The sequence below is a fragment of the Brachyhypopomus gauderio genome, unplaced genomic scaffold (assembly GCF_052324685.1).
Source record: "Brachyhypopomus gauderio isolate BG-103 unplaced genomic scaffold, BGAUD_0.2 sc137, whole genome shotgun sequence".
NCBI lineage: Eukaryota > Metazoa > Chordata > Actinopteri > Gymnotiformes > Hypopomidae > Brachyhypopomus > Brachyhypopomus gauderio.
This window is the reverse complement of record NW_027506958.1, coordinates 64046-90967: the sequence shown is the minus strand read 5'-3', so window position 1 is coordinate 90967 and position 26922 is coordinate 64046. Positions and strand designations below refer to the sequence as shown.

The 26922-nt window shown below is 39.0% G+C and overlaps 1 protein-coding gene and 1 long non-coding RNA gene across 3 annotated transcripts in view; one reads left to right on the top strand and one right to left on the bottom strand.

Annotated features, from left to right (window-relative positions):
- Positions 1–21354, top strand: part of LOC143500198 (uncharacterized) — a 29084-nt gene extending 7730 nt beyond the window's left edge. The window contains exons 1-3 of one of the 2 annotated variants that reach the window (XR_013126723.1): positions 18303–18328; positions 19568–19693; positions 21168–21354. This is a non-coding gene — a long non-coding RNA (uncharacterized LOC143500198). Of the gene's footprint in view, positions 1–18302; positions 18329–19567; positions 19694–21167 lie in introns of those variants that run through there. The other variant, XR_013126722.1, reaches the window with a different exon arrangement.
- LOC143500193 (Fc receptor-like protein 5) lies at positions 966–25270 on the bottom strand. The gene is made up of 23 exons (XM_076994205.1): positions 25209–25270; positions 24961–25029; positions 18454–18489; positions 17804–17884; positions 16341–16613; positions 15344–15619; positions 14351–14623; positions 12676–12948; positions 11999–12271; positions 11003–11278; positions 9940–10212; positions 8293–8565; positions 7688–7966; positions 6206–6484; positions 5805–6050; positions 5620–5724; positions 4864–4965; positions 4737–4778; positions 4503–4580; positions 3767–3820; positions 1891–1962; positions 1484–1552; positions 966–1247 (listed from the first exon to the last, which is right to left on the bottom strand). The coding sequence occupies exons 2-23, from the start codon at positions 24989–24991 to the stop codon at positions 1240–1242; spliced, it is 3672 nt and encodes a 1223-aa protein (XP_076850320.1). The 5' UTR covers positions 24992–25029; positions 25209–25270; the 3' UTR covers positions 966–1239.
- Positions 25271–26922: the final 1652 nt, after the last annotated feature.

Sequence of the window (26922 nt, the reverse complement as noted above, 5' to 3'; positions counted from 1 at the left end):
CCGGTAGCTGCCCGCATCAAATATAAAACCCTGGTGCTGGCCTACAAAGCAAAGAATGGTCCAGCTCCTCCTTACTTGATGGCCATGGTAAAACCCAGATGCATACCTAGAGCCCTCCGCGCCTCAAGTATGTCTCGTCTTGACCCTCCATCATCCAGGACACATGGGAGACAAGCATCCAGACTTTTCTCTGTCCTGGCTTCAAGTTGTTGGAATGAACTTCCCTTGTGTGTCCGAACATCAGAGTCACATGCTGTCTTCAGACGCCAACTGAAGACCCACCTCTTTCAAGTGCACTTTACATAATTATACTTTCGTCTACTGTGCTTTATCGTCTCTTTCCTCAGGTGTTTGTTACAGGTATTGCTTACTGTCCTTTTCCTCAGGTGATGTGTATATTCAGGTATAATAATGACTTGGCATAATTGTTATCATATGGTATCATATGACTTTCGTCTAGTGGTTTTTCCAGCTTAGAGTACCTTGTGTTCAGGACTATCTATACTACCTTGGGGATTCCAAGCAACTACGTGGCACTTTTGTAAGTCGCTCTGGATAAGAGTGTCTGCTAAATGCCATGAATGTAAATGTAATGTAAATGATTAACGAGTGCTAGAAATCAATTCCCTGAGAACTCTCTACAAAAGGATTTGTCAAATTTATTAAAACATCTTTGTTGTCTGACTGGACACTGCTGGACACTGACTGACAGGGCTGAAGTGTTATTTCTTAACAGATGCTGATTCTGCAACATTTGATTAAACACTGGTTTATCGAATTTAATAACCCAAATAGCCGTTAAGCCAATGAGAATAATTTTGCCATTTGTGTGTGCATATCTCAGAAAAGCAGATCATGAATACTTGTGTGTTTAGTAAAATTATTATTTATTTTGCATTAATTTAGGGAATTATGTCTGTCATTGCATGTTTGCTTAAATTGCATTCCTTTAGTTTTAAAAAAAGGTCAATATAAGAAACTGTCAGAGGCAGGAATTCTAACAAACAAACTAAAAATAAGAAATCAAGCAAACCAACAAAAACACAAAATAAAGACAATAAAGTTCAAGTTCAAGTATTTGTGTTGTGATGGAGGCAAGAATTTGTAGAACACTGTAGAATTCCTGTACGACACTCTAGTAAAGCCCAACACAAATCAGTTAAACAAAAATAAAGATAAAGATATCAAATTTATCACATCACTGATTAAAGATGTAAGTTGCACAGTGGCCCTCCTCCTTTAGAGACCTACAAGAGAAAGACACTTTATAAAATATCTTGACAAATTACTTTAAAGAACAACAGATATTGTTGTGGAGATTGCATGAAAGTTTTAAAAAATAAACTTTATGCCTCATCGTTAAAAACATTGAGAAATGTTCATTTTAAATGCTAATTTATTTATGTCCTGTAGGGCACTTCTTTAAGCATGCCCTACAGGAAATATAGGAAATGTTGCAGAGCTGTGGTGCTGTAATATTCACCATTAGCTGATGTCTGTGTCAGTTCTGAGTACAGTGTACACGCACCCCCACTGGCCTCTCTGGTCTTCCCTAACAGTGGGCAACACACAGGAGGGAGCTTTCACCACAAACACCACCTCACAGGAGTGAGCTTTCACCACAAACACCAACTCACAGGAGTGAGCTTTCACCACAAACAACAACTCACAGGAGTGAGCTTTCACCACATACAACAACACACAGGAGTGAGCTTTCACCATATGCAATGTCTCCTTTTATGGAACAGCTACCATAGTTGCCATGTTCTGTTACAGGACCATTCAGTCTATTAAATACCAAAGTGCTATTACTGCATAATTCACAACAGTGTATATTCACATATACTTTCTCAATCTCACTCACAAGCACGTAGTCTCACACAGTCTCACCTGTTCGTTTTGGTTTCTTCTTGGCTTTTACTTCAATATCAGCATAAGTCACCACACTGGGTCCTGCATCATCTATAAAAGAAAATAAACCCTGTTCTTTCCCCATGGTCATTTACTAACATACTGCGTCATAAATGACCCTCCAAGTTCATTGTTCAGACATCCCCACCACAGACCTTGGCCAGTCACACCCTGTAGACTTCAGTAAGTCTTTGCTGCATAACCCAATACTGAGTACTGGTCTCTATCAAATTAAAATTACAAGATTTGGTTGGACTTCAATTTCTCAGAGAAGACATGAATAGATTTATATATATTGGCTAAATTCAGTTGCCATCTTAACACTTATATAACAAAGACAATGTCACTATTGTTCTTGCCACTTGTGTAATGCTGAGTTAGCAGAGTGATAAGGAGACGGACACACGCTGAAGTCTGAGGAGTCTTCATGCAACAACCAACACATTGACGGTTTCCATTTCAACTATTAGAATAGATAAAATAGCACAAAATTCATTCCAAAAATATACAAGTTTCCAGGTATGTAGCTGCAGTCTACACACACACACACACACTGCCTGGCCAAGAAAAAGGTCACACACTAATTTCGTTGGTTTGATTACTGCATGCACTCGCTGTGACATTGTTTCCACAAGCTTCTGCAACATCACAATATTTAACTGTCCAGAGTTGCATACCCCCCCCCATAATGAAAGGAGAGCCATTCATATGAGACAGGTAGATAGGCATACTGACAAACTAATAAAACAAGGCAAGATAACGCAGAACAGGCAGGTATACATGATAGAGGAAATAATACTAACGACAAGACAAAACAACAGATCGCAAAAGGGCACAAGTACAAGGCAAAAAGCGAACTGAGCAAATGAACAAAGAGCATGAATGAACAAAATACAATGAGCACTAGGATCGCAAAAGCACAAATGGCACGAAAGAACAAACCAAACATAACAACCGAAAACGACTAGGAAAACACAGGGACTATAAATACACAGAACTAACAAGACACAGGTGGAGATACTGATGACACAGGCGTAGCAGACAAAGGGAAATCATGGTAACAGACAAGCAGGGAACAACACAGACACAAGGAGCAGGGAACTGGAGTGAAAGCTAGAAGAGGGGGCGTAGCCCTATGTGACATTTTAGTAGTTTCAGCAATCTTCTTAGATGTCTTCGGTAGTTTCAGCAGTCTCCTCAGATGTTTTAGTACTTTCAGCAATCTTCGTAGATGTCTTTGGTAGTTTCAGCAGTCTCCTTAGATGATTTTAGTAATTTCAGTAGTCTCCTGTTGATTTTAGTAATTTCAGTAGTCTCCTCAGATGATTTTAGTAATTTCAGTAGTCTCCTTAAATGTTTTCTCTGCTTGATGCATGCCAATAATTTCCCCTTTTTAAACGGATTATCATCTTTTCCACAACCACAGCATGTGTCTTTCCACATGGCTGTTCAAGGTCGGAGTGGGCTCCTTTTTCAGCCCGGGAGTTTCATGCCCAAATCCGGCCCAAAATTATTTTTCCCTCCCAATCGGCCCAAACTAGAGATTGACATGAGCCGGCCCATCGGGAATCCTCCCGAATCTCCCGATTAGTCACTCCGGCTCTGTGACTGTTTAACAAACGAGAAGCTACTCAGTGCATCAGTTAGGGATAAATCACTTGTTGCCAGCTTGTTATGAAATCATAATCTCCCATGCAATAATTATTATTACCTATTTGCTTAGTTATTTATTACCTATTTGCTTAGTTAAATCCAGGCAGTGATTTTTTTGGCCAGGCTGTGTGTGTGTGTGTGTGTGTGTGTGTGTGTGTGTGTGTGTGTGTGTGTGTACACATGACAAACCCAACAATCCTACCTGTTTGTATTTCAATTTCAGCATAAATCACATCGCTGGGTCCTGCACCATCATCTATTAAAGAGAAAATAGACTGATTTGCCTCTTTTTCATTCTACTGTCATATTATTTTAAATTTGCACTGTGTGCTTTTTTGTTATTAAAATTACATTGTGTGGCATTACTGAGTCAAGAGGAGAAGATGGTAAATGTGTGTCCTTGTGCTGCTGCATAACACATTACATAAAAAGTCATTCAAATCACATGAACATGGTGAGAGAGAGAGAGAGAGAGAGAGAGAGAGGGGGGGGGTGAGAAAGAGAGAGATTGAGAAGAATTTATAGCATTTTTTGTGTCTTTACTTTCCCTTAAATGTTATCTATGTATTTTACATGCATTATTAAGTAACAATTACTAATTGATGGTTTTCTGTATGTGTGTCTAAACATTTTTGTACATGAAGTGTGAATGCTGCTGGTATCCAGCTGATATGACTGTGATAGATCTGGCAGTAACTATAACACTAAAGTCAGAGTTATTGGATAAAATCTACTAAGAACTACAGCAATGTCTTGCTTGTAAAAACAAGGGATAAAATTGTAGACATTCGACAACTGCTTTGCCTCCTCTCTCTTACACACACACACACACACACACACACACACACACACACACACACACACACACACACACACACACACAATATGGCATATTTACATTTGTATTTACAAAATAAAGTGTAGTCGGTGGTATTTACCTCTACTGTGACGTCTGAAGTTTTTCAGCTCAATTAGGGCATATGTTCCATCCAGTGGTCCAGTTGATGTGTTATCTGCTATCAAAACCAGACATCAGATCTATTTGATGAATTAGTAGTAAAGATAAATCTCAGACATACAGAGTTATTATTATTTCTAATGTGTTTTATTAGTCACCGTGTGTGCACATCGTTGGATGAAGCAGTAAAAATCAAACATGAGATGATCTCTACCTGAAATCCTATTACCAACATTGGCATAAACATGATCGCTGCCTATTAAAGAGGAAATAAGCCCTTGTAAATGAATGGGTTAATTCACACACAAAAGCTGGAAGGTTCATTAGAAACACAGACCAACCTGGCTGTAACAGTGAAGGTCCTGAAAGAGAACTCCCAGGCCCAGAGCAGCTCTGGCTAGTGTTCTGCTGACGTCCAGTAGGGGGAGACGGAGATCCTGAACCTTCTCACACAATAAAACGGCAGAAGAGTTAACACAATAACTTACATGGTCTGTCGTTAATGTGCATTCGCTAAACATTTGGGGAAAAACATGAAAAAAACTTTTTATCCTATAAATTGACACCTGACAGACAAGTTATTGATATCACACTGAAGAGCACATTCACCATGGTGTAGAGCAAGGGTCGGCAACCCTTGAGACAGGGAGTGCCAACTTTAACATGTCTAGTCAATGAGTGTGACACTAAATTGGAGCGGGGGGGGTATTGGGGGGTATTTGGCGGCGGTGAGTTCAAGTCGATGACGGGGGGGGGGGGGGGGGGGGATTGGGGGGTGTAAATGGACACAAATTAAGTATTATATCGCGATCGATCGCCAAGTATAAACGCCTCCGCCGCTCACACAGGTTCGCGCGAGGTGTGCGGAGTCACGCGCTATGGTCACTCGCGAAAGTATAATCCATTAATATAAATATTTATATTAATTTATAACATTTTTTGCTGATCTGGTCCAGCGTGACGCGTGCCAGTGATTATGTCTCGGCGTACCACTGCTGGCATGCCATAGGTTGCCGACCCCTGGTGTAGAGAGTTCATTTGTCTTTAGATAGTCTATAAAACTACCACATGCTACAGGAAAATGTCTGCTTTCAAACCTTTGTTCTTCTTAAAGCTCCAGAGTAAGATAAGTAAGATAATGAACAACAGGGTTAAACAGAGTCCCACGATCAATCCAACTGGTACATCACTGGACCCAGAACCTAAAATAAATGTACAAGAGCACTTTAGGTCTACTGAAATGATGGAAAATAAATTAAATATCAAGAGATGGATTTCTCACCTTTGACTGAGACCCAGCTGTGTGGAGACTCTCCACCCTCTGGGTATTTACAGTAGTAGAGACCCTCGTCTGATTTTGAGACAGCACGGATGGTTATCTGTCCTGTGGTCTGAGTCTGAAAGGGTGATCCATCTTTATAGAAGGACGCTGTGAGGTTTGAAGGTGTCTGGCTGCATAAACATCGTAGAGTGAGAGAATCTCCCTCAGTCACGGGGTGGACAGGACTGTCCAGGATCACATCACCATCTGTGAATAAGAGACACCAAAAATAAAATGTGGAAAATACACACAGCACAGGTATATTCACATGCATGGAATGTTATTCATTTACAAACAAAATGTACATTTATTGGATTCTATGTTTAGTCTTATACTGAAAATAAGAAGTACTGAAATCTGACCATGCACTGTGATGTTGACAGCATTATTGCTCCCTGCAGATTCAGACTGACACCAGTACACTCCAGTGTGGGATGTGGAGAGAGAGCTGATGGTGCATGTAGATCCTGTAACTGATCCCCAGCCTGATGAACAATCTGACACACTCCTGTTCTGTGTGTATTTCATGACTGTCCATGCAGTAGAGTGACTCTGGTCCTCACAGCTCAGTGAGAGAGAGTGACCACTGAAGTGTTGACTTCTACTGGGACTGATGATCAGAGACACTAGAGAAGACACACCTGTCAAAGGCAGACAGATCAGACATTGTAGAAACCTGCTCAATACTGGCAAAACTAAAGCCACATAAATGAACAGTTCACTATACTACAGGGACACTTTTAATTGAAAATACTAAGAAGGAAGGCAGTTCATTACATAAATAAATGAATTTATTTACTTTACCATACCACACAGTGTGAATGTCCAACCACACCAGCACACACCTGATCTCAGATCTGTACTCCTAATGTTCTGGTCACTCTGAACTTTATGTAGTTTTTAATTCTACAACAGCAGATTGTTAACTGTACTGTCTACTTAACACAGTGTTTAATGTGTCATCTTCTTAACAGTGTAATTAAAATGTTTTACTGAATTAACTGTATTACCTTTGCAACACTATGTACTTTTAACTACTATCTTCGTAACACTGTATTACTGTTTTATCTTTGCAACACCACTGTTAGCTATATTGCCTTCATAACACTATTATTAACGGTATTGTTATCTCGGCACTCTATTGTTAAATTGTATAATAACTATTATATTCTTAACACTATATTGCAGTGTACAACTTAACTGTAATTGTATTGTCTTAACACTACATTATTAACTGTACTGGGATCTTAACATGACATTATTAACATTATGTACTGGGATCTTTACGCTACATTATTAACTCTACTGGGATCTTAACACTACATTATTAACTGTACTGGGATCTTAACACTATATTATTAACATTATGTACTGGGATCTTAACACTACATTATTAACATTATGTACTGGGATCTTAACACTACATTATTAACATTATATACTGGGATCTTAACACTACATTATTAACTCTACTGGGATCTTAACACAACATTATTAACATTATGTACTGGGATCTTAACACTACATTATTAACTCTACTGGGATCTTAACACAACATTATTAACAATATGTACTGGGATCTTAACACTATATTATTAACATTATGTACTGGGATCTTCACACTGTGTTCCAGTCTAAAGGTGGTGCTCTGCTCCCACTTATGCTGGTACTGACACATGTTGCCACTGGGAGATCCTGCCTGTGTCTGTAGCTGGAACTCAGTGAAGCTTCTTTTGTGCAGTCATCAGTCCATCAGTCTAAACCAGCCTTGTGTCTCCTCTGCTGTATGGATGCTGTTTATGTGTTCACCAGTATATACTATGACTTAGCAGAAACACCCTTACCAGTAACGTTTACCCAGAGTGCATCACTGTAGTGTGTGTAGTAGACTGGGTTTCCTCTTCCAGCTCTGCACCAGTACTGGCCTCCATCAGAGGGCATCACTGAGCTGATGGTGGTGGAGCTGGTTTCAGTGCTGGTCTCATTATCCGGGTTCTGTGTGTGTTTGGACCAGTAAAACCTCCACCCAGCAGACTGCTCCAGCTTACAGTACAGAGTCACTGGGTTTCCTATCAGTGCAGCTCCTTGAAGGCTGGATGTGAGTTCAGGTTTAGGTTTCACTGCTGATGGAGATGAATCAAATGGTTCAGGACATAAAGTGAGTTCACACACTGCTATACTAGGATGTAACATCTCAACCTGAGGAGGAACTGATACTGATCTGATCTGCTGGTGACCTGAACCTGACAGTGAAGTATTTAACTCAGACTGATGGACTACAGAACTACTGCTGGTTTTACACCACTGGTATGTTCAGTTAATTTATCTCACTCAGCCAGAACAAGTCAATTTCAGGTCAATGTGGCATGAGGTTATTTCAGTTCAGTGTGACTTCTTGGTGGTCATGTGATGTTGAGATTAATATTAATAAAGATTAGACCACACTCACCTGATACAGTCAGTGTAACAGCATCACTGGTGTGGGAGTAGCGGGATCCTCCTGCAAATGTTCCTCTACAGGTGTATTTACCTGTATGATAATCTTTAACATCATTGACTGTGTACACCTGTTCATGGCTGACGAGACTGGCTGGACTGTCTTTCATCCAGCTGTACTGCCACCTAGTGGCACCTCCTCCCTTTATGTCACATGTGAGAGTGACAGTCTCTCCCACAAATACCTGTGGATCAGGATCTATGGAGGCCACAGCTGTTGGTCTTTCTGTGAAAAGAAAACAAAATATTTTTTATGTCAAACAAAAAAGACTAATTTACACTAAACACTAGATTTGATTAAGGTAATCACACATCTGTGTATTCTAAACCTACTGGTATTACAAAACTAGACCAGCATCTATAGCAACAATAGGCAACAAGGCAGATACTACACCCAGTACAACCAGTATAAGAACTCTACTCTCATACAAGAATAAGCTGTGTTTGAACTTAGTTCTCTTCTGTAAGGTCCAGGACTCATAGGTCTAAAGGCATGTGGACTAACAGTAGCATTAATCAGTACTGATGTCTCAGATGTTTGTATGCTGTATGTACTTCACTTGACCTAAATTAATGTCTAGCACTACATTTCATGTCTGCATGTCTGCATTGTCTCTGTTGCACATGTTCTAAGGTCTTTGTAGTGGTAGATCAATTAAAACCTAATTAAAAGTCAAATGTTATTTTTATCCTGACGCATACACAGTTGTCTGGAAACAGATTATTTATGTACTATGTGTACATCTAGGCTTATACAATTCAGGCTGTCATAAGGCAGGTTGTGTCTGAATTAACCATTTAGGGAAGCTGTACATGTCAGCATCTGGAAACCTTGTGTTTGAAGATTAAATTTTAAACCGACCTTGAGGTAATTTGTCCGTTTCTTCAAGGTACATGTTAGCTATGTTAACCATGTTACATCCCTTCTAAACCTGTAACATGACTCAAGCCAAATAAGACTTAAACAAGCACTGTGGAATATTAACCAACTTCTCTCATCAGTGTTCTGAGGTGTAATTCCTCTGAATTTATTTTAACATGCTTCTACCCAGCCAAGAGTGTATTATAGGTAGCCAGTTCATGACCACATCCTCTCATTACGATTCCTCACTGACTACTTGTTTTACCACCAGGATATTCTCTGTTTTGCACTACAAATTTCTAATTGTAAATTGCCTTACTGGATAATATTAGTCACATGTGTGTGACATCAACTTCAACATCGACTACTGCCATCAATTAAATAATTTATGAATATGAATATGAATATGTGGCACGAGATACATGAATATGTGGCACAAACTCTGTAGATCGGTGGAAGGGATCAGCCCCTCTATTCATGTTTTAGTATTTACACATTTTACACATATTTGTATTATCACTTCTGTCAAATAATTTATAAAGAAAATAATAAAGCTTGTTAATTTTTCACCTGTCATGAAAAAAAGAATGATTACCGTAAATGTAAATAAAATATGTTACAGTAAGCTAAAAACTATAGCACTGTAATGATGTATGTGTCTAATCTCTGTCAATACATAAAAAGTCAGTTCAGGGTGAGGTTGAGGTTAATGAATATTGAAGAGATGATCAGACTCACCTGATACAGTCAGTGTAACAGCAGCACTGGTGTGGGAGTAGCGGGATCCTCCATCCTCTGTTCCATTACAGGTGTATTTACCTGTATGAGCCTTTCTAACATAACTGATTCTGTACTCCTGATCAATGCTTACAACACCGTATGATCCCTCTTTCTTCCAGCTGTACCACCACCAGTAGACATCTCCTCCCTTTATGTCACATGTGAGAGTGACAGTCTCTCCCACAAATACCTGTGGACCAGGCTTTATAGAGACCACAGCTGTTGGTCTTTCTGTAGAAAACAACAAAATATTTCTTAACTTTACTATGTGTCAAGTAAAAGAAGAACTACTTTTGATGAAGATTTACACAAATCTATATGATATAAACCTGCTGGTATCACAAAACCTGAACTGTTTCTTCTCTTGTATTTTCTTCTCAAGTAAAACCAGTGTGAGAGCTCCACTGGTCTGTGAGTATTTTAGCTCTGCTGACTGTGTTCTCATACAGGAATAATCGTGTTTATGTATCTGATAAACATTATGGATTGTGGACTCCTCCTTATTAACATCATCACTAATCCAACTGTACTGCTACTCCAAATATCATGTGTGAGAGTGATCTCTCCTAGATCAGATGTGAGAGAGATCTCTCCTAGATCAGATGTGTGAGTGTGTACAGATGACTGTACTTTGTTTTTGTAACACATCGCCCCTCCCCCCTGTCAATCATTCCTCATTTTGCCTTTGCTTCTGTGTTTTTCCTTTCCCCTGTATTCCCCAGTCTCAGCCCTTCGTTTCTGTCATGTGTTTCACCTCTCGTCCCCACCCTCATTTGTCATGTATTTAAACCCCTTGTTGGTCTTTGTTTCAAGTTCTCTGTGCGTTTAAAACCCCACTTCCTCTGCCCTTGTGTCTGCCTCCCACCTCACTTAAACCTGCAACGCTAGTTTTTAGCCTATGGATTTGCTTTCCAAAATGATCTCAGTGAAATCATGATTAAAAACAATATTTTTTGTAAATGTGATAAATATGTTTCTAAACAAAAGCCAAGTATTAAGTTAATTAAAAAGTAAAACATACCTGTTACTGTGATCTCTACATCTCTGTAATATGTGGAGAAGTTTCCCCTGTGCGCCATGCAAGCATACTTGATACTTCCTAAGGCAATTGCTTTCTGACTTATTGTTTTTGTGTTTTTAGCTATCTCAGTCCACGTTGTGAGAGGTGCATAACTTCTGTACCAATACAGTTGAAATGTCCATCCAACATACGGATGCACCTCACAGTTCAGAGTAACAGTGTCTCCAGTGTAGACAGAACTTTGAGGACTCACACTCACGGTTGCTGTAGGTTTATCTGTTGAGAAAATGTTGAATGAATCAGATTCTTTCACTATATTAGTAGAAGTTGTTTGACATTTAAAGATATGCTTTGTACCTAATGGAGTATTTAGTTCAGAGATGTAAAGTAATTAATTAATCAGGTTCTCCCTTTACAACACACGTCATATCATCAATACAATATTTATCATCTTAAGATTCTTTCTGCCTAACACAATATTCAGATTCATTGTTTATTGAAAATGTTGTAGTGGTAAAGACTGGTATGCAATATATTGTCTAAATGACCACAGTGCTGTAACAACTGTGAAATATCTTTATAGCAAAGTTAATGCTTGCTGGGTGAATTTGGTTTTTAACTTGATTTTTCATGAATGTTGAACCAAATCTTTCTTAGTATAGAATATATATGCACTACCAAATCACACATCTGTTTTTATAATAATTAACTAAACAGACATATATGACAGTATGAGGCATAAGTGTCAGTAGAGATGGAGGGAAGTGAGAGTTTCTCACAGTAACAGGGTCTCCAGATCTATCAGTATTCACTTTCATACTGGGCTTTGTTGTTGTAAATTAACAATAAATAAAATATCACCTCAGGTTGATCATAGTAAAGTTAAGAAAGACACCACTGTAAGGATGAAGGTACCTAGTCTCTCTGAAGACAGTAATGAGTGTACAGTGAGGTGAGGTTGAGGTTAATGAATATTGAAGAGATGATCAGACTCACCTGATACAGTCAGTGTAACAGCATTACTGGTGTGGGAGTAGCGGGATCCTCCTTCAAATGTTCTACTACAGGTGTATTTACCTGCATGAGACTTTGTAACAGGACTTACTGTGAACACCTGACCACTGTGGACATGTCTGTTTGATCCCTCTTCATTCCAGCTGTACTGCCACCTAGTGGCACCTCCTCCCTTTATGTCACATGTGAGAGTGACAGTCTCTCCCACAAATACATGTGGATCAGGCTTTATGGAGGCCACAGCTGTTGGTCTTTCTGTAGAAAAACAACAAATATTTCTAATGTCACAAATCTATATACTACACTCAGTACAACCAGTTTGAAAGCTCCACTGGTCTGAGTATTTTATCTCTGCTGACTGTGTTCTCATACAGGAATAATCATGTTTATGTATCTGATAAACATGGATTGTGGACTCCTCCTTATTAACATCATCACTAATCCATCTGTACTGCTACTCCATATATCATGTGAGAATGATTTCTCCTAGATCAGATATGAGTGATCTCTCCTAGATCAAACCCTGCTAGATGCACAATATCATTGCACGAGCAGTTACACATCTCATGATGTGCTTACAATGAATAAACAAAAAGACATCTGACAATATGTGTGTGTCGTCCCAAACAGGCACATGTTGAAGAGTTGATCAGACTCACCTGATACAGTCAGTGTAACAGCATCACTGGTGTGGGAGTAGCGGGATCCTCCTGCAAATGTTCCTCTACAGGTGTATTTACCTGTATCAGACTCTGTAACATAACTGATTGTGTACTCCTGAACACTGCTCACAAGACTGTCTGATCCCCCTTTCATCCAGCTGTACTGCCACCTAGTGTCACCTCCTCCCTTTATATCACATGTGAGAGTGACAGTCTCTCCATCAAATACCTGTGGATCAGGCTCTATGGAGGCCACAGCTGTTGGTCTTTCTGTGGAAAGAAAACAAAATATGTTTAATGTCAAACATAAAAGACTAATTTACACTAAACACTAGATTTGATTAAGCTAATCACACATCTGTGAATTCTAAACCTATTGGTATCACAAAACCAGAGCAGCATTTATAGCAACAATAGGCAACAAGGCAGATACTACACCCAGTACAACCAATTTAAGAACTCCACTGGTTGGTGAGTATTTTAGCTCTGTTGAAAGTGCTCTAATAGAAGAATAAGCTCTGTTTGAGCTTAGTTCTCTTCTGTAAGGTCCAGGACTCATAGGTCTAAAAGCATGTGGATTAACAGTAGCATTCATCAGTACTGATGTCTCAGATTTCTGTATGTACTTCAGCTGACCTAAATTAATGTCTAGCACTACATTGCATGTCTGCATGGTCTGTGTTGCACATGTTCTAAGGTCTTTGTAGTGGTAGATTAATTAAAACAAAATTCCAGTCAAATGTTGTTATTTTTATCCTGACACATACACAGTTGTCTTTGAAGCAAACAGATTATTTATGTACTATGTGTACATCTAGGCTTATACAATTCAGGCTGTCATAAGGCAGGTTGTGTCTGAATTAAACATTTAGGGAAGCTGTACAGTGAGCATCTGGAAACCTTGTTTTTGAAGTTCAAACTTTAAACTGATCTTGAGGTAATTTGTCAGTTTCTTCAAGGTACATGTTAGATATGTTAACCATGTTACATCCCTTCTAAACCTGTAACATGACTCAAGCCAAATAAGAATTAAACAAGCACTGTTGAATATTAACTAAGTTCTCTCATCAGTGTTCTGGGTGTCATTCCTCTGAATTTATTTTAACATGCTTCTACCCAGCCAAGAGTGTATTATAGGTAGCCAGTTCATGACCACATCCTCTCATTACGATTCCTCACTGACTCCTTGTTTTACCACCAGGATATTCTCTGTTTTGCACTACAAATTTCTAAATGTAAATTTCCTTACTGGATAATATTAGTCACATGTGTGTGACATCAACTTCAACATCGACTACTGCCATCAATGAAATAATTTATGAAGAAATATATGTTGCATGAGATATATGTGGCACAAACTCTGTAGATCGGTGGAAGGGATCAGTCCCTCTATTCATGTTTTAGTATTTACACATTTTACACAATTTTGTATTATCTCCATCACTTCTGTCAAATAATTTATAAAGAAAATAATAAAGCTTGTTAATTTTTCACCTGCCATGAATAACGAATGATTACCGTAAATGTAAATTAAATATGTCACAGTAAGCTAAAAACTACAGCACTGTAATGATGCACATGTACATGTCTAATCTCTGTCAATACATAAAAAGTCAATTCAGGGTTAGGTGAGGTTGAGGTTAATGAATATCGAAGAGATGATCACACTCACCTGATACAGTCAGTGTAACAGCATCACTGGTGTGGGAGTAGCGGGATCCTCCATCCTCTGTTCCTCTACAGGTGTATTTACCTGTATGTGACTCTGTAACATCACTGATTCTGTACACCTGAGCAACGCTTACAACACCGTATGATCCCTCTTTCTTCCAGCTGTACCACCACCAGTAGACATCTCCTCCCTTTATGTCACATGTGAGAGTGACAGTCTCTCCCACAAATACCTGTGTATCAGGCTTTATGGAGGCCACAGCTGTTGGTCTTTCTGTGGAAAACAACAAAATATTTCTTAACTTTACTATGTGTCAAGTAAAAGAAGAACTACTTTTGATGAAGATTTGCACAAATCTATATGTTATAAATCTGCTGGTATCACAAAACCTGAACTGTTTCTTCTCTTGTATTTTCTTCTCAAGTAAAACCAGTGTGAGAGCTCCACTGGTCTGTGAGTATTTTGGCTCTGCTTTTCTCATACAGGAATAATCATGTTTATGTATCTGATAAACATTATGGATTGTGGACTCCTCCGTATTAACATCATCACTAATCCAACTGTACTGCTACTCCATATCACACATGTGAGAGTGATCTCTCCTAGATCACATGTGAGTGATCTCTCCTAGATTAGATGACTGTACTTTGTTTTTGTAACACATCGCCCCTTTCCTCTCCCCTGTATTCCCCCGTCTCAGCCCTTCGTTTCTGTCATGTGTTTCACCTCTCGTCCCCACCCTCGTTTGTCATGTATTTAAACCCCTTGTTGGTCTTTGTTTCAAGTTCTCTGTGCGTTTAAAACCCCACTTCCTCTGCCCTTGTGTCTGCCTCCCACCTCACTTAAACCTGCAACGCTAGTTTTTAGCCTATGGATTTGCTTTCCAAAATGATCTCAGTGAAATCATGATTAAAAACAATATTTTTTGTAAATGTGATAAATATGTTTCTAAACAAAAGCCAAGTATTAAGTTAATTAAAAAGTAAAACATACCTGTTACTGTGATCTCTACATCTCTGTAATATGTGGAGAAGTTTCCCCTGTGCGCCATGCAAGCATACTTGATACTTCCTAAGGCAATTGCTTTCTGACTTATTGTTTTTGTGTTTTTAGCTATCTCAGTCCACGTTGTGAGAGGTGCATAACTTCTGTACCAATACAGTTGAAATGTCCATCCAACATACGGATGCACCTCACAGTTCAGAGTAACAGTGTCTCCAGTGTAGACAGAACTTTGAGGACTCACACTCACGGTTGCTGTAGGTTTATCTGTTGAGAAAATGTTGAATGAATCAGATTCTTTCACTATATTAGTAGAAGTTGTTTGACATTTAAAGATATGCTTTGTACCTAATGGAGTATTTAGTTCAGAGATGTAAAGTAATTAATTAATCAGGTTCTCCCTTTACAACACACGTCACATCATCAATACAATATTTATCATCTTAAGATTCTTTCTGCCTAACACAATATTCAGATTCATTGTTTATTGAAAATGTTGTAGTGGTAAAGACTGGTATGCAATATATTGTCTAAATGACCACAGTGCTGTAACAACTGTGAAATATCTTTATAGCAAAGTTAATGCTTGCTGGGTGAATTTGGTTTTTAACTTGATTTTTCATGAATGTTGAACCAAATCTTGCTTAGTATAGAATATATATGCACTACCAAATCACACATCTGTTTTTATAATAATTAACTAAACAGACATATATGACAGTATGAGGCATAAGTGTCAGTAGAGGTGGAGGGAGGTGAGAGTTTCTCACAGTAACAGGGTCTCCAGATCTATCAGTATTCACTTTCATACTGGGCTTTGTTGTTGTAAATTAACAATAAATAAAATATCACCTCAGGTTGATCATAGTAAAGTTAAGAAAGACACCACTGTAAGGATGAAGGTACCTAGTCTCTCTGAAGACAGTAATGTAAAGTACGATGAGGTGAGGTTGAGGTTAATGAATATTGAAGAGATGATCAGACTCACCTGATACAGTCAGTGTAACAGCATCACTGGTGTGGGAGTAGCGGGATCCTCCTGTCTCTGTTACTGTACAGGTGTATTTACCTGCATGAGATGCTGTAACATAACTGATTCTGTACACCTGAGCATCGCTCACAATACTTTTTGATCCCTCTTCATTCCAGCTGTACCGCCACCGGTAAACACCTCCTCCCTTTATGTCACATGTGAGAGTGACAGTCTCTCCCACAAATACCTGTGTATCAGGCTCTATGGAGGCCACTGCTGTTGGTCTTTCTGTGGAACAATAACAAAATAATGTGGTGTGTCTCAATAACAAAATAATGTGGTGTGTCTATTGCAACAAGATGTGAGACAGATACAACTCCCAGTACAACCAGTGTGAGAGCTCCACTGGTCTGTGTATTTTGGTTCTGCTGACTGTGGTCTCATACAGGAATCAGCACCTTCATACATGATCGCTAAACTGTTCATACTGCTACTCCATATCTAATACATGAACATGAACTCTCCTAGTTCATATGGCTGTATCTTTAGCCCATGGTCTCAGGTTTTGTATGAAAGCTACATGTGTAATACAGGACCTCACACATCCACTTCACTGATCCTTTCAGCTTCTCTCATCATACTGTTACTATAAAGATCCACAGGCTGAATGAGATGTAGTGAAAAAGTCTTTTACCATGACAGCTACTATTTATCAGTAAATAACAGCATTGATCTTACTATTAATTATCATAGTGTTTGTTGAGCCAGTGGAACTTAACAGTGACCTGATGGGAGAAACTGAAAGGAGGAGTGAAGGAGACGTGAAGGGTCCTTTATTATGGATGTAGCTTTACTCTCCACACACTGATAGAGCATAGTCTGATAGTCTGATAGTGGATAGTCTGACAGTGGATAGTCTGAGAGTCTGATAGTGGAGTTTGCCTTGCCTGATTGGATAGTCGGATAGTGGATTGTCTGATAGAGCATAGTCTGATGGTGGATAGTTTGATAGTGGATAGTCTGATAGTGAATTGTCTGATGGTCTGATAGTGGATAGTCTGATATTGGATACTTTGATAGTCTGATAGTGGAGTGTGCCTTGCCTGATTGGATAGTCTGATAGTGAAAAGTCTGATAGTAAAATTACTGTACTGTGCATTTTCCCATTTTAGGAAAGAGATTTAAAATGCTGAACTTATACTCACTGAAACCACTTTCCTCATTTTAACTTCAGAACAAGTGTTCTGGTTGTTGCGTTTACAGTGTCACTGACAGAATCGGTAAATGTACCAGGATAAGGAGGAAAACTTTCATCACATAAATCACTTTGAAAACCTGTTTAAAATGTGTCAAAATAAATATAAAAAACATTAAAATAAAATATTATCTTCCCATTTAATCTTAATCATGATCATATATGTGAGGAGGTGCTGTCTGTTCCTGTCTACTCTCTTTGTGCATCTATGCATGTAGGTTACCTTTGTCTGGGTCTGAGGATTTATTTGGTGTCTGAGGATTTATTTGACTTCTTTGGTCACCACTGGTGTGGTACTCGTGATCTATAATTAGAAGGTAAATGAGAATAGCTGAAGCGATTTCTGCTGACCTTTGAACTCTGGTGAGACAGTTGCACTCCAACATCCCTGACACTGCTAGTGTTGCCAGAGTGTGAATGATGCGTCTGAACACAAGTGTTAGTTAAGCATGTTGTGTTCATGCAGTTCATGTGTGTCACTGTTTGTCAGCTGACCCTGAAAGAGTTAGTAGGTGTAGAAACTCACACTGGCACATATAATTCATTTACATTTGTATTAGAGTTTCTCCCTGTTCCTCTCTCCCCTCTTCATGTGTGTCTGTGGCAGGTCTTCCTTTTAAATGTGGGAACATGTGTGAACTTCTCTTTCAGTTTCTGTTTTAACACTGAGCTGGTGGTTGTTTCCCTGTGAGTTCCAACCAAACAGGAAACACGTCTGATTCCACCCAACCAGCTGTTTTAATCTTCAGTAAGTGGATTATTCATGCTGGGTTGCTTGTATTGTTTTGTGCTTGAACTTTTAACATGTGCAGTACCACTGGCCCTTGTGAATAAACCTGCACACATCTAAGTGAATATATGAGTGTGAATCACCTTGAGCTTGTACATTGCAGATGACCAGGACCAGCACTAGAAATGTGGAGAAACACAGTACATTATTTATTAATGTGAAATATTCACCACTGTCACAGGACATTATGCATTAATGGGAAATATTCACCAGTATTACAGGACAATATGGGAAATATTCACCACTATCACAGGCTCCAAATGCCTGCAGAGCTGAATTTGATTAAACATCTCAAGTTGAACAGAATCTGTGCTAATGCTGCTTCAAACATCACATACATTATTCTCAGATACTCATGGAGACTCAAAGGAACAAACGTTCATATTGTTCACCGTTTTATTCTGTACCGTGTCAAACAGACATTTTCATTGCACTTTTCATTTAATCTCCACAGCAACTACCTAACAAATCTAACAAAGTACAAATGTTCAAACTGAGAAATAAAACTTCTGATATAATCAACTATCAACATCATAAACTGTCTCTTTCAACATATTAGCATTCACTGTAATGAAGACAAAGACATAATTCACTCACAGAGTATCACAGATAGACGTCTGAACTCCATACCATCCTAATACTGACTGAGTGACTGACAGCAATAATGTGAGTTAAAGTCTGAGCACTTCCTGTGGTCTTACAGTTACACACAGAGAGCAGGGCAGAGACAGACATGAACATTCACACACCTCTCATTTTCAGGAAAATGTTTTTGCATAGTATTAATAAACTATTCTGTTAAATTAATACCCCTAAACACCTCCAGACTCATACAATAACAAAGACAGGTGGTCAGTAACAACAAGACTGACACATTAGGGACGAACACAACTGCATATACTAAATACAAGTAAAGTATCGGCCATCTTCATATGTGGTACTTATACACTGAATAATTTAGAATATTAAATATGCAGATATGCTGGTGAGGAGCAAAAGCAACAGTGAGTTTGTTGGAGGAACTAGAGAGTGAACAGCTGCTGGTTCTGTATGTGACACATTTATATTTCTGACTTCTCTAGTGTCGTGTCAGTGTGAACTGCATACTGTGTTCATGCAGTTAAACTCTAAACAGCTTGTTGGTTTTACCCACAGAACTGGTGATGTTGGCTAATGACATATGGCTGATCTGTGCAGCTCCCTCTGTCCTTGCTGTGGTGGACGATCATGGTGCATGGAGATGCATGGTGGGACTCACTGCTGTGGTAAACTGAAACTGGCCCAGTGTCTGGAAGACCATCCGGATTCTCCAAACTACTTGAGGTTTGTACCCTTTTCTTCCATCATGTTGAACATCATATACATCTACCCAGAGTTTAAATAAAGCTCAACTTCAGGAAGTATTTCTGTTCGTTGTGTTTCAATTCCTCAATATTTAAAATTGTCATCGTCATGGCAAGATCAGAAATGAAGCTACACCACATCCCCTTATCAAATGCCTCTTCTCTGTCCGACACTGTGTATGTGGCACGTTAGTGTGGCTGTTTCGCAAATTACTTTTATTCATTTGCAATGGGTGTTTTTTTGCAACTGTTCTTTTGAAAACGATCACATCAAATTGGATGGTGGAATTGGAATGTTGAGATCATGTCATTGATGACCTCACTGATGACCTCACTTGTGCACATCACTCATGACCTCACATCACTGATGACCTCACATCACTCATAGTGCACTGATCTTGCTGTGCTGAGATGCCTCTGCTGGACAATATACTATGCAGATCTCAAACATTTTTATTTCAAATGATAAGTAAAATTACTGGACAATGGTTCTGCTGCCCCTGCATGCCACTGCCCGTCCCCAAAGCAATCAGAGGCCCCTGACACTTCTTACCCACGAACAACCTCCCCCACATTCTGACTAAGAGCACCAGCTGTGGTTTCCAGAAATTAACTGTTGTGTCTGCACCACCTCCTTCTGCATGTGTTGTTGTCTGTTTGCTTCTATAAACCTTTCTATTCTGAATTATTGCTCAGAGAAGCACATAGAATGCATAGCTGTATAACTGGATGATTTCTGCTGGTCTTACTACCTGAAACTGCATCTTTCACGTCTGCATGACGTTAACATTCATACATTTACGTGATCTTGTAGGATGACTTGCGTTTGTTGCATCCTGGATACAATACTGCATACTACTATGGGGACCAGTATCCATTATACAGTACATACTGAGTGGAGTATGCAGTATGTAGGATGCTATTTCACACAGAGCCTTACACACCAGTTAGTTTGTTGACTAGGATTGCTTGACCATGTTATCATCAGTAAAGCTCCAGTGGACCTAAGCACCTGTGTCTAGTGTGAAGGTTGATCTCCTCATCTGTACAGTCCTGCTTCTTCTCAGCTCCTGGTCTATGACCAACAGATGTGAATGCTGAGTGGGCCTGTTAAAGGCAACACTCCTGCTCATTATGCAAAGCTCACAACACAAAGCTGGGAGAAGATCTGGACATCCTGCTGTCTTCTGATCATGGAGCCAAACAGGAGATTCTTTGGCCATGCTCTGATCTATGAAGTCTCCTCTACAAGCATGGCTATGTGTGGCCTCCTAGAGATGGGGGTTATAAAACCCCAATGGTCACTTCAGCCCTGCCGCACCACAATTCAACTTCCTCCCATATTGTTTTCCTTCATTTCCTGTTTACCGTTCCATCCCTTCAAGTGTTTGCCCATTATTAGTCTCACCTGTTTTTCTCACCTGTATTTAACCTTGTGTGTCCTCTCCTTCCAGCTATTGGCTGCAGTGTGGTGAAGAAAATACAGTAACACTATGATGCTGGATCAGCTACACTGACATCTACACACCGGCACTGGTTTGTTCTTTGCCCCATTTGCTCATGTACTTGGTTTGAGACTCTTTGCTGCAAATACAAAGGCGATGCCACAGATGTTAGATGGTGGTGTGAATGTGCGTGTGTAGTTGTTTTAATTTGGTCTTTAGTGAGAAACTGAAGAACACAGCCCATCCTCCTTTCACAGTGACTAAACCCACAGAGCTGAATGAGCACAAAAACACAACCACAACAACCCTGTTAACCTGCTTCATTAGGAAGTGCAAATATGCACAAAACAGTTACACACAGCCATAAAATACAAAGTACTAAGTTTCCAAGTTTGTTAAAGATTCAATTAAGAAAATAACTTGACTCTGTATAAACCATTCAGTCATTACTTTGTAAATAATATAAACAGCTTTACTCCATCCAAGTTACCAACACTTTAGTTTAGAGCAAAAATGTGGAATGTACTGGTGGACCTCAAGGACTGTGTTGAAAACCCTGATCTAGCCCACAGGACAAACTCAAGTTTAGGTTTGTGGAACATGTTGGATGAGTTAAATAAAGATTTGGTTTACATTATCCTTTGACTGCATGTCAATCCCAATGACTTCGTTCTTCTAACCCGATGTTGTGCCGAATTTCGACTCCTCGGAAGAATCTGACTCCCCTCGTTTGCACGCACATAAAGACGCTGCAGATGATATTCAGGAGTATAATATTGGCAGGCATTGTGTTGGTCTCATCAAAATACTTCCCTTAGCGTAGAGACATGTGCTTCATATGGAACAGCCAACACATCCAGATAAGTCACAAAAACAAAAAAAAGAGTTAACCAGACATTTAAATCCTGTGAGTTACAGTGATTATAACTTAGTTCATTGAACACTCTAGTTTTGTCCTAACTAGAAATTTAGACATAATACTGCCATAATACTGCAAAGTCATGTGGTCAGAGGTGATCGGTGCAGCCAGTGTTTTTTATTTAAAATAGTTAACACCCTTGAGTCAGTGTGTCTTTAGACATAGATAATGTCGTGCCTTTTGCTGTGATGGATAATTAAAGTCAAGCTCTTATTTATGCATAGAAGCGTAAATTGTGAATATCATCTGTAGCGTCTTTATGCGCAGGTAAACAAAGGGAGTCAGATTTGGCACAACACCGACTAGTTGATCAAACTGATCGTTTAATTTCACCGGTCTTAAAGCACAATTACTAATTAGGAGTTTAGGGGAAGATAGAAGGCCATAAAAAGCAGCGATATCTTTGGAGAAAATTCCAGGCTGAACCTAAAACACCATTAGTCTAGCGTAGTCGCAGACACGTGTGACACATGCGCATTTTCCTCAGACTTCCAATGAGCAGGACAGCAGTAACAGTGTATGATGTAATGGTCATAAATCTTGGATTTTTCTAGGAAAAGAGCGGTCAGCCCATATGCCACTGTGTATGGGGATGAGCGTAATATATATCATACATATGCCACTGAATATGAGGATGGGCTAATATATATCATATACATATGCCACTGAATAGGAGGATGGGCGTAATATATATCATACATATACATATGCCAGTGTGTGAAGGGGGGAAAACCCCTAACCAATAAAGCTGGACCCTAAGGAGCCAATAAGGTCTATGGGAGATCCTACTTTTTTCTAAAAGGTTGAATCAGACTTAAAGACAATGGTAAATCCAATAGTAAATTCTGTAGACTAAAAACAAAGTGATATGATTGATCACTTTCACTTTTTGGATAAGGATAAAACGGGAATACAAAAAGGTAGTGATGGGATTTTCAGCTCTATTTTGATATGCGGCTCCAATAGCTCTTCATACTGTGGAGAGCCGGCTCTTTCGGCTCCCAGTATATATTTTTTACATTACATATACATTAATTCATTAATAGCTTAAACCTAATTTTATAACATTTTGTTTCATTACTGACATTGTTAAGCACTTGTGATGAGTAAAAATGCTGCATAACAATGCTTTATACATAAGACTTATTATAACCACACACTCCCCAGCGACAACGAGCCACCGAAGGACAAAAAAACGACGTTGGAAAGAAACTGTCGGTTCTGTGCAGAGTTGCCTAGTGATGGGCAAATGAAGCCTCTTGAAGCAATGAAGCTTTCCAACCCTTTGCTTTGCAAAAAGGTTCATTACTCGAGGCTTCATTCATCACTCACTAGTGACATCTGCTGGTGAAACTGTAACAGCCTCGTCATTCAGTTGGATCATACTTTCAAAAATGTGTAAATGCAATATTGTCACAAAGTTTCCATCAAACTCATGTTTAGCAACAGGAGAATCATTTAAATCATACTTAATTGTCATGTTTTAATTATTAAAATGATTTGTAGCCAATCTAATCCTTGACCATTAGTGGTTGTGTTGGGTTTTCTTGTATGTCATGAACGTATTTGACAATGAAGATATGTTGTACTTTACTATGTTGGGAATTGAGTGATTGTTGAGTGACTGAATATTTGGAGTTAGAAACTGATTAAAAAAAACAGAATGTGTTTAAAATAATTGCTTCTTGGGGCTTCTAGATCTGGTTTGGCAGTCATGACCTGGTGGTTAGGGAAGGGAAGTGGTTAGGGAACTGGGCTTGTAATCGGAGGGTCGTGGGTTCGATCCCCAGGCCTGAGGCCATGACTGAGGTGCCCCTTAACCCTCAATTGTTCACTTATATAAAAATGAGATAAAATGTAAGTGGCTCTGGATAAGGGCGTCTGCCAAATGTAAAATGTTTTTAACATTACAAATAAGGTTTGCCTCTTCCAATGGTTTTTAGTCTGTTTTTGATGTGTGAATCTGATGTACATCCTGATCAAACAAAAAGAATTTAGAACGTTCCAGATTTTAAATTTAACCACCTACTACAACACGAAGCAACAGGGTTCATAGCGCTTTTATTTAGAAAAACGATACGCAAAATGAAGCAATGACGTGGCCGATGTAATGCGAGGCCTCGGTTGTTGCTGATCACGTGATTTTGCTCAATATGACAAGCTCCGAAGCGGGGCTTCATCGGACACGCCCCTTTTTACCCGGTACACGCTTCGAAGCCTAGCTTCAGATGTCCCATCACTAGAGTTGCCAGGTTCGCGGTTTTCACGCCAAATTGGGATTGTTTGAAAATCCTGCCGCGGTTAAAAATTCTGGGGTCGCGGGGTGCGGTTTTTTTGGGCTACTTTAGAGTTGGGCTACTGCGGGAGTTACAAGTCAACACTAAGAATCGATCGCGATATAATACTTAATTTCCAATCGTTGACTTCAAAGAACCGGATCGTTCGCGAACGACACATCACTACAAAGAGGAGCAAGCCTGTTGTTCTTGAGGCAACTCCTTTGTTTTTACCCTGTGTGGTTGCAATAAATTATTTATTTCTCATTTTCACTTTCCTGTGTCCATGTATTGTTTCTTCAGTGGCCTGACATAGATTGTTTATACGGTTTTCTTTGTGTTAAATCTGTTGCACCCTTGAATGATTATCGTTTTTGTGGAACTTTAACAAAACCAAAACCCAGCAAGTCATGTTCGCTGCAGTCACATATTTTTTACACATGCATGCGCACCACAAACGCGGCTTGTCGTACGTTACATCGCTCTTATAACAGTAATCAACGAAACAATAAAATCAGTTTAACAAATGTTTAGCATTACTTTTAACCAGCTATTACCAAATATGAAATAAACGTTTGATCAAAATATGTCAATACATTATACATACATCTGTAGTACATCCGAGCCCTACACATCATCGCTGATGTTTCCTTTATTCGACAGTTTCACACGCAAACTGTTAATAGAGAAAAACACACATAGTGTTACCCAGAGATCACAATATAAAAGTGATCCACGTTCACTGGTAATCCACATCATTATGTCCCCAACATACGTTAAATGTTTTCCGATTAAAATCAGTATAAAACCCAATCTAAATTAACTATGCAATGCAAACAATATAAACATCATTACATCGCTCTCATTCAGCAGCGTGTTAAAGACTCCATCTCGGTTCTCTCAACATTAGTTTGTTCAGCTGCTCTCGCGATTAACGGATTGCACCGTTTGACCCAAATGAGCGATAAAAACAATTCCTGCTCCCAATCTAGGTTTGATCATGTCACAATAAAAGTCTCACAAACCACGAAATACTAATTGAATAGTAATGAGAAATTCTAAACGATATACTGACTAAAATATTTCCCTTAATATTTATATAAAATTGTTCAAATTAAAACAAACAGTAATTTAAATAAACAGGTTTCTATTTCTGTAATATATAACTCAGCTGTACATGCTAACGATTTGATTTTAACAGAGACTTTACAAAATGCCCCCGCACGCTCATTCAGTTCAGAAGCAGCGCTGAGCTTCTCTTACTCAGCGCAGACTGGAGATGTTTAAAATATACAGCAAGCACCACCAGACTTTCCTTGAACATCCACATAATCATGAATTGCTGGGAAAGATTTTTTGATCCATGCCCGTTGTGGTGTATTTATATAAAAATTCTTAAAACTAAAACAAGCAAAAAACAGTAATTTAAATGAACTATACATCTCAGCTATACATGCTAACAAAAATTGTAAAAATAAGAACCCAAACCAGCTAGATATATAAGAAACAACAAATCACAACAAACCAAACAGATTTCCTTTATTGACGTACTGACCAAACATGAAAAACTAATGAAATTATATAGAGTTAAACGCTAAAAATGAATAAAGTAAAGACGCTGCTTTCTCTGTCCACCAGATGGCGCCAAGGTCCACTGGTTCATGATGCCTCATGAAGTGAACCTTTTTCGGTACAATTGGATGGGATGCTTCAGTGTTTCAGAAAGCGTCGAATTTCCATCACTAACATACAGATTAAGCAACAAGAAAGAGTTCCACTTGCTAACATCCAGAAACTCAAGTTACAACAGCGTTCACACATTCAATAACCAGCACTGAATAAGACAAAGAACAGGGATTAAATACACTGGAAAAATAAAGGAAACAACTAGAAACAGGTGGGAATGATAATCATGGGGTTACAAATGGCCTGTGATTGACAAGAGAAACGCATGGTAAACCAAAACAGACACATGTCTATGTCAAACATACACCTGACAGGTGGGGGCGGGGCTAGACATGACAAACAGCAGAGCAGAACTAGAAATACTGAGAGGTTTTATTAAACACGTTTTGTACAAGGTGTGCTGGTCTTAAAGGTTTCTCTTTGAGTAGTGAGGAGAGATACCTCTCAGATCTTCCTAAACAGAGCTTTATAACAAACTGAACTGTAATTGTGATGTAAAAACACACAGCACAAAATTGTACAGCATTTCATCTCCTTAAGCAGACGTTTCAGCCTCTGTGATTTCATAGAGTCGGTTCTCATCAAGTGTGGCTGTAAAACAATAATGAGTGTTACAATAAAGCATATTTGTTTGTTGGGTTCTACTGGTGTATTTTATCCCATAATTGCATTTATTGGCTTGTTTTTTTTTTTGCTAAAATACTGTTTTTCTTAAGTAGTCAAATCAAAGAACTATTTCTAAAGTTTAGTAAGTAAATGATCAGGAAATGATTCTTACTTTGAGCTCTGTAGTATTTGACAGCCAAAATAAAGGACAGGAGCACATACGGAGAAGCTGCCAGTAGACTACTGAGGTGTCTGAGGACTGAGACTGGGGCTTCAG

Excerpts from the sequence above, each read along its gene's own strand:
- LOC143500193 (XM_076994205.1), bottom strand. The coding sequence starts at position 24,991 with ATGATGTGTAGGGCTCGGATGTACTACAGAT. Across the intron at positions 14,624-15,343 it reads TGTAGAGATCACAGTAACAG|AAAGACCAACAGCTGTGGCC; the intron begins GTATGTTTTACT and ends TGTTTTCCACAG. Across the intron at positions 4,779-4,863 it reads ACCTTCACTGTTACAGCCAG|GCAGCGATCATGTTTATGCC; the intron begins GTTGGTCTGTGT and ends CCTCTTTAATAG.